At 37.6% G+C, this 9,386-nt stretch overlaps 1 protein-coding gene across 1 annotated transcript; it reads left to right on the top strand.

Annotated features, from left to right (window-relative positions):
* Nucleotides 1-687: 687 nt before the first annotated feature.
* LOC105053635 (thaumatin-like protein 1b) lies at nt 688-1,708 on the top strand. The gene is made up of 2 exons (XM_010934886.4): nt 688-805; nt 880-1,708. Exons 1-2 carry the CDS (start codon nt 751-753, stop codon nt 1,548-1,550), a joined length of 726 nt encoding a protein of 241 aa, XP_010933188.1. The 5' UTR covers nt 688-750; the 3' UTR covers nt 1,551-1,708.
* Nucleotides 1,709-9,386: the final 7,678 nt, after the last annotated feature.

Consider the following 9,386-nt stretch of genomic DNA (forward strand, 5'->3'; position numbering starts at 1 on the left):
TAGTTCAGGTTGTGGACCTCAAAAATTATTCAATTATTTCAAAAAAAAATTATTAAAATCAAATGTCATATGATTCAATTATAGCCTTCAAAAGTTTGGCTTAATATAATAAATCTTATTTGGATGCTGTCCAATTCATCCGTAATGGCCAATTGGTCTACATCAAGTTTGAGGGTCTCTTGGATCAAGATGCTAGTCACACTTTGCTTTGTCATGATGCATTGAAAGTGAGGATTTCATAGTTATCAGGCACACTGATTTTAACCTCTTTTCATTTTTAATAAAGCATGTAATTAATTTGATGATAATTTTATTGTTCATTAGCTTAAAACAATGTGAACTAGTAGTTGAAAGCAGTCGCCCCCGTAAAAGAGTTCAGCTAGCACGTCCTCCTCTAGTAATTGGAAAGCACTTGCTAAACGCTAATCGGATGGGAGAATTTTTTCGCAATTGTTTGTTTGATCTGTTGTTTCTGCAAATGTAATGGCAAGATCTACACGCAACTGGTTAGTCTAGGCCCGCGAATGACTGGCGCCACATAAAGCCGACCCCATAAAGAATTCCACTAATCAAACAAGAACTATTAGCCTCCCTTCCATTCACGTCATCGGATTTCTTCGTCTTATCATCCCATTTTCATCTATGGAGTCAAAAATTTCCCCCATAAATACCCCCACAAACGTTAGACTCTCTCACCCCTCCTCCTTCCTGCATTCGCAACCCATCCAACGCAAGCCTTCCTAGTCCTCAATGGCCAACCCGTCGCTGCTCTTCGCCATTTTCTTCGCTGCCCTCCTCGTCCAAGGTTTGCTTCATGATAGATTTCAAAGCCTCATTGTGTTCCTTCTTACAAAATCAGTCTAACCTCTAAAATTTCAGGTGGGCTTTCGACTACGTTCACCTTCAAGAACAACTGCGCCAAGACGATCTGGCCTGGCATACAGGACAACCCTAATGTCCCTGCTTTCCCGCAGACGGGCTTCACGCTCGCCGCCTCGGCCTCCAACTCGATAACTGCCTCGTCCAAGTGGGCCGGCCGGATATGGGGCCGGACCGGCTGCTCCACCAATGCAGGGAGATTTACATGCCAGACCGGTGACTGCGGCACCGGGCAGGTCGCGTGCAACGGCAACGGTGGCACCCCACCCGCCACGCTGCTTGAGTTCACCCTGGATGGCAGCGGCGGGAAGGATTATTACGACATAAGCTTGGTCGATGGCTTCAACTTGCCGGCCTCCATCACTCCACAAGGTGTGTCGGGCTGCCAAACCACATCATGTTCGGCGAACATCAACGCCCAGTGCCCGTCACAGCTGCAGGTGACGGAATCCGGTACTGTCGTCGCCTGCAAGAGCGCTTGCCTGGCTTTTGACCAGCCCCAGTACTGCTGCACTGGAGCCTATAACAGCCCGAAGACATGCAAGGCGACGAGCTACTCCGAGTTCTTCAAGAAGGAGTGCCCTCAGGCTTACAGTTACGCTTATGATGATAGTAGCAGCACCTTCACTTGCCCTAATGGGGCTAATTACCTCATTACCTTTTGTCCTTGAGAACGTTTTGGGTATCACCGAATCGTAGTGATCTACACCCTGGTAATAATATTAGAAATAAAGCCCAAATTCCGGAGCTGTCCTGAGGCTCCGACGTCGTGCGGCGGTCCATCTACAATATAATGATTTTTATTTCAAATAAATAAAATCCTTTTTAACTCCTTGCATTTTAGGGAGAGCATCCTCCCAAGTTGTGTGAAGGGCGATACTTGGATTGCGATCAGAGTCATTTGTAATTTAGATATTTCACGTACGTTGCAAGAGCCAAATTCTAGTTTCCTGCCAATCCATGTAAGTCATCATCTGCAGTTTTTGAACCCGATTGTCCAAAGCTGCCACTTATCCGTAGATTCTATGTGTGTGTACATGGGTAATTTATATATGGATATGCATATGTGTGTATCTAGAGTTAGAATTAGATTAGGTTGGACTGGGCCATACCTTTGCTTAGCACAACCCGAAATTTTTTTTGGAGCTTCAAGTCATGCTTAGACCCGAATTTGTTTAACAAATCTAAGCCCTAGCCCCATTGGCCTCTTGTGCCCAGGCACCAACGTCCTCTTAACCGTGGCCCCTCCTCTGCTCCTTCTCTTCTTCCTCCTCAGCTTCTTGTTAGGCCTCTCCCCCTTCACCCTCCTCTCGAGATCCGAAGAGGAAAAGAGAGCAAGCGAGGGCGAGCTCGGTAGTGGAATTGGCAATAGCATAGGGGAAGAAGCCATAGAAGCAGCAGGAGCAAAGGGAGGAGGAGGGTGAGGGGAGGTCGAGGAGGAAGAAAAAGAAGCCATAACCATGGCGATGGAGGTGAGAGAGTCAAGGAGTTGGTGAGGTGATATGTGCAATTGGTCCCTCTATTGTGCACAAAAAAAAAAAAAACTATAGTAGGACTCGGGTCGTGAATGGACTCGACTCAAGCTCGAGCTGAACTAATAATATACCCAAGCCTGACCTAAAGATCAAAAGAGCTCTACATCTTAGCTCAAACCTAGTCCAAATTGATTCGGGCCTAGCCCAAAGTCCCTCCTGAAGTTAGCTAGGTCCAATGGACCTTGAGCCGGCCTGAGCCCAGTTCCAATCCCGTACGTATCTATCACTCTATATGCGCATATTTATGTGTGTACGTTTGCATGTATGCATTGGAATCCCAATCATTTATGCTTCCTCTAATGAACATCTATCAAAGTTCATCTTCACATCCAAGATCCTATTTTGAATTGCTATTGGCCACAAGGCTTTTGGACCTTTTGGAATCGAGCTTTTGAAAATAAAATTTTTACAAAAAATTATTTGTGTTTGCTAATACCACATTTATAAAGTATTTTGAAACTTTAACATATATTTAGTAACTAAAAAAATATTTTTAATATATAAAAAAGTAATAAAAAATATTACATAATATTATATAGTGAAGAATAATATAATATAATATAATATATATTATTATATATTAAAATATTATTATATTATATAATACTATTATCATATAACATAACATAATATTATAATATAATATTATTATAATAATTATAATATAATTATAATGTAATATAATATATTGGTTATAATCTAATCTAATAATAGATTACATTATATATTTATAATGTAAATATCATTATATTTTAAAGTATTATTTTATTATATAATATTATTATCATATAATGTAATATAATATTATATTATTATAATTATGATATAATATATAATATAATATAATGGATTCTAATCTAATCTAATAATAAATTACAATATAATGATTATATTATATTATTATTAAATATTGTGATATCAAATTATGTTTTTATAATATATAATAATATTATTATAATAGATTATGTTAGATGTTATAATATATCATAACATTAATTTATTATTATATTATATTATATTTATAGTATAATAATATAGTATGATATGATATAAAATGTAATCATAAGATTTGTTAGTGGGCATTTTCACTATTAAAAAATTATTTAAATCAAAATATTTTTTTTAATATTAGCTAGAAAGTATTTTGAAGTAAATTCAAAATGGAGCTTCTCCTAAGTAGATCTTTTCATCTATATGGCAAACCAACAAAGCTTCTTGATTTTTGACCAAATATTACTGTACCATCCAAAAATATTTTTTGAAGAAACTTTCAGACACTCTAAAAGCTTAACCAGACAGAATCTAAGTCTACCCACTAGAAGTGCTTTTAGATTCAAAAATCTAGTGTAGTATTTAATGTAAAAAATTTCATCTCTATATGGTTAAATTTTAATGTTCACAATAATTGATATGTTAAGCATATTAAAATTTCTCTTTTCTTATGGTTGCTTGTAGATCTTTCTTTGGTCATTGGATAAAGCTAAAACATTTGCATGACGTGTAGACCCGGCGAGCATGGTGTTAATACGACACCTACGCCACCCAAATCCTTGTCTTGTATGAATTGGATATTGGAGCCTATATTCCAACAGCACTTTGTGGTCCTCGCCACAATTTGGTTCATGTACATCTTGCGGCTCTCTCTTGACTTTATTGTTTTTATTTTTTGTTTGATCTTTTTTTTAATGGACAATGAGACAAGAGAGAGTGTGCGCATGCACGCGTGCATTTGGTCAATAATAACAATCCTAAGTAAAATAATATTGCTTGTCTCATAGATAAGTATGGCATTACACGGTAAGACCGTAGTAGCAATATTCTCCAACTTTCGAAAATTTCTCGAATTATTTTTGGCAATTTGTTTTATAGCATCACTTTTCTTCGTAAGGCAGAGTACTTATACAAGTCTAGGATAAATATAGTTAAAAAAATTAGAAAAAAATATCACGAAACTATATAGACAGATCCACTACCTTAGTCGACAAGAACCCTCCAATGTGCTTCACTGCATATATAGGAGGCTACCTAGTCCACTGCACTATTGGCCTTCTAGTGGACATGCCTAATATCTATCAAGGTATAGGCCTTATCAATCGCCATATGTCATGATGGAGTGGGTGCACTGGCCAATAATAATAGCCAAGTTTCTTTTGATCACAAGTCTATCCGCTCTCAACCTTAGCCTGGCAAGGTGACATCTGCCTAGGTCATTTGCAACTCCATTTTGAAATAATACTGTCAAAAGGAGGGCCCACCTATCACCACAAATCTAGAGTTAGGATCTCGAATCATAAATCCTACATCCGTATTGTCTCTAATACTACTATCGAAGTTGACCTTAAGGTAACTCAAGGATGGAGACTCCTACATGATAAACACCAGGCAAGTCACTACATGAGTAACCAGAGAGTCCCAAATGTCTCAAGTGAACAAGACCTGTCCAATCAAAGATGAGTGAATAATCTTAGTGGCCTATGCCATGCTCTGTCCAAGGCGAACCTCACGGCTACCATGTCACCTCAAAAGCATCTTTATTTCTAGCCAATTAAGTATGATACATAAGATAGACTGATTTGATGCCAAGCTCCCTAGATGGATCGACCCAATGCTCCATCGCAGTGCCTCCAAGAAGATCGAACTAGTGCCATAATGCTAGTAAGCATAGGGAAGAGTCCTGCCATCCTCCAAACCTATAGGGCCCTTAGACAATGGAAGAGGATGTGACCCATGGTCTCATCATCCAAACCACAGTATGGGTAGGTGGATGGGAAGTCCATACCTCTGGCATTCAGAACTACTCTAGTTGAAAGATGATCCAATTGACCTTTCATAGGAACAAGTTAGCCCTCGAATGAATATGAAGCCTCTAGATCTAAACCCCATCCAACTGTTGATCGGCTTCCCACTGTATACCTCACAAAGGTTTCTAGTCACCACCTTCTATGTGCAAGTTGACCCACAAATTCCAACATCCTGGCCACCATGCACTAGAATAGCAATAGAAAGTACGCTCTCGGCCAAAAAGCTACAAAAGATAGGACACCAGGTCAACATTCCATCCCCTTCCCTTGGGCTGAACATATCACAAGCTCACATCAGTCAGCACCTTAATATTAACAAAGATCAGCCATCTGCCCAATGGTAGCTTACTAATCCATAGGTTGGAGAGAGGTCGACCATCTGCCCATCACCAACTAGATATCTGACACGGGCCATGATCTTAGGGCCTCAAGAGCAAATCCCCTTCCATGTGAAGCAGTTTATTTGAGTAGGTCAGATATCAATGCTGACAATCCATAAGCCATACTTAGCCCTAATCACATCATGCTCCAAAGATAGTCTAGCTGAAGCAGGAAGCATGCAATATGTCTGACAATCAAGGCCTCTAATCCCACTATTAGGGACTAGATTGCCAACACCCAATCCCTAATCACTGGCAAACCACATTTTAGGCTAAAAGATGTTAGATGTATGTAATAGAAGCCAATATGCAGACACATTGTAATAATTTTAATATATATTTTTATACTTAAACAATTGATTTATTAATAAAGTGGATAATTTTTATCCATTCTTGTATTATGTGTCCGAGAATCATCCAAAAAATTAAAAATTTAAAAATATATATTCTAAAGAGTTTAGATTTGAGACATGTATAATTAATTTTTAAATTACTTTCGATCAATGATTATCAGAGGATAATGATTGATCTGATTAGATCGATGCGTGGATCGCTTCTTTCGGAATAGACGACTCTCAAGTCTACAGTATAGAGATACTGAGTGAGAATCGGATGGTTGTTAGAGAATATCAGTACTGAGCATAACCATATGAGAGATCATATGGATATCTACTCGCTCATCAGTAATCTTTTCGATGCTGTAATAGTGTGAGTGGTTTCTTGTACAGTACCTCGAGTGCTCACAGTGGGATTACTATAGTTTGATTGCATATAAATATGAATCGTAGCCATTTGAATCCTTATAGTGTATGTTGCTGCAGTAGGTTCATTATAGAGTAAGATGCATACTTATAAAGGATCTATCGACTTTAGTAGATAAGGAGTAGTCCTATAGGGTTTGAGAAGTCAAGTCCATAAGTCTATGACCATAGCAAGGTGATTGATGGAAAGAAGTTTCTATGAGTATTATATTTTGGACTTGAGCTAATTGAATCTTTCATATGATGGATGTTCAGATTTAACGAGCTTTTATGATCTCCATCTTGTCGGGACTCAAGATAAAGAAACTGAATCATATGGCAATTACACTTAGGGGTTCTATTTTTTATTCTGCTAGATTACCACCACATGTTGCTAGACATCACTAGTAAATTGTGAGAACTCACTAGGATTATGCTGGATCGATAATCCTTATTGGGTGTGAGTTAGAATTGTTCTGACCCATCAAAAGATATTTGATGATACTATGATAGAGATCATAGTATGTCTCACTATCAAACAAAACAGAATCTATTGAGTCAACCACAAAAAAGATTCTTGATAGATTAGATGGTTAGTTACAATTATGAATCATAATAGAATTTAATTATTAATATGATTGATAATGTAAAAGTTATAATTAACTAATTCGCTAAGTGTTAGTGAATTATAGGAGGATCAATTAGAATTGGATTGCTATATGGCTCAATCTGATTGAGCTATGAGATTCAAATTAAATCTAATTAAATTAAATTTATTTGATTTGATTTAGATTTAATTAGATCAAGCTTAATTAGATTATGAGATAATCTAATTAAATAAGGAGATCAATTTTTAGTTTGACTAAAACTTGATTCAATCAATTTTCTAATTAATTATATCTAATTTAGATTTGATTGAGTTTCTAATTAGACTAAAAATTAATTTAATTTAGATACTAACTAATCCTAAATGTTAGTACCTAAATTGGTTAGGATTAAAATATTAAATCAAATTTAAATCAGCCCTTAAAAGAATCCCAATTGGATTGGGATTCTATCTCCTTGCGCCACCCATGTCCATGCCAAATAGGGAGATCGCCTCCCTTGTTTTTTCACCATCAAAAGGCCACACTAAAGCCCTTCCATGCCTCCCTATTTTTTTCTTTTTGATAAGGATCAAATCTGATTTGATCTGATTTTGATTGGATCAAAGTTGGAGTCCTAGTTTGATTAGGTTTGATCTTGTCAAACCTAGTCTTACCCTAACTACTTGGACACCTATTTAAGAGGGGTTATGGGATGTGGAGACCTGATACTAGATTAGTTTTGGACATGGGTTTTGGGCTTGGGACTCCCCTTTGGGCATGGGATCATAAAGAGAAGAGAGAAGGAAAAGAGAGAAGAGAAAAGGGAGAAAGGTTCTCTCATCCTCTAGTTCATCTTCTTCCCCTACTCTTCTTCTTCTTTGAAAGAATCTTAAAGATTGTAGAAGATCCTAATCAACTATCAAGGAAGTGATCTCTATGAGAGAGCTAGTACCCCAAAGAGATCAAAGAGCTTTCGATCAGATCAAGCCTCGTGTGGATATCCGTAGAGGTTGGACATGTGTGTGGCTATACTAGAACCTACACATCCTCAGATCCGATCTAAAGAAAGAGTTCAGCGATTTAGATATATGATTCATTATAAAATTATTTATTCTCTAAAATCAGGTGCTCTTAATCTTATTTATTATTATATAAATTAGATCTATAGATATTTGATTTAGATCTATGCATGCATAAGATTAAATCTGATTTAATCTAGTCTTCCACTGCTTATTTTTTAAAATTATTTTGAAATATGCATGTAAAATATCTCAAACCAACAAAAGATACATTCCACCTCCACTTCGATGTGAACCCCACATGAAGCTCCTGAAGTGTTGCTTGAGCTTCATCAATGAGGTCCTTTGTAGGATGGTATTGGACATAGGTAGATCAAAATCGAGTGAAGCACTAATCTCACCAGGATAACCCTATTGATTATGGATAGTGATCTGGCTTGCTATCCCTTTAGCCACTCCTGAATCAACTCTGCTCTACTCTGCTTTGCAATCTCTAGCTGCCCCCTAATCACCTAACTCAATCGAGCCTTAGATTTCAGGTTAAAGTCCATTACTGACTTGAGCAGTTTCAACTAATCCATTGCCTATGAGATCCAATGCTCTCCAACATATGCCAAAGATCTCATAGCTCATGTAGCCATACGCCCTCTACATATCAAACTTGATGGCCATGAGACATCAACAGGTCAGAGCTCTCTATAAATCATGCATGAACTTTTGGACAATTATCATATTGTCTGATATGCTATGCCTCCTAACAAAGGTACCCTACTCTAAAATGATCAAGGAAGAGAGAACTAGCTTCATCCTGCCAAACAAAATCTTTGCATAGACCTTATAGAAAGTAGTGCAAAAGCTGATTTGGTCTAAAGTGACTCGGCTTCAAAGTATCCTACCTCTTTGGAAGCAAGAGAATGAAAGTTCTCTTATAAGCCCCCGACATTGATCCTAAGATAAAAAATTACTAGACAACCTCCATCATCTCGTCCTAAATGATCGCCCAATATGACCAAAGAAGAAGGGTAGAAATCCATCTACCATTGAACAAATAGCCCTTTGGACCTCATCTATTGACACTGCATCAATCAATGAATCATTCTCATGTGCGAGACGTGGCAAGAGTGAAACGTAGAAAGTCACCACCACCTAACCTATCTATCCATTTCGTCCTGAAGAAGCATAGAATCTCCTATATGATATTTTTGTCGCCATCAATCTAACACCCCTCTGGATCCCTCAACATTCAAATTCAATTCTGTACCTTATAATGATAATAGATTGGTGGAAGAATTTAGTATTTCTATATCCTCTTTGATCCATTAGATCCTGGACTTCTACTGTCAGAGAACCTCCTCCTATCATAACAAAGAGTGATGCATGATGAGTTTCCCCTATAGCTCCACTAAGTCATCATTAGCTAGCTTGCCCTCCCAATTCTCTCTCCC

The sequence above is a fragment of the Elaeis guineensis genome, chromosome 11 (assembly GCF_000442705.2).
Source record: "Elaeis guineensis isolate ETL-2024a chromosome 11, EG11, whole genome shotgun sequence".
NCBI classification, from domain to species: domain Eukaryota; kingdom Viridiplantae; phylum Streptophyta; class Magnoliopsida; order Arecales; family Arecaceae; genus Elaeis; species Elaeis guineensis.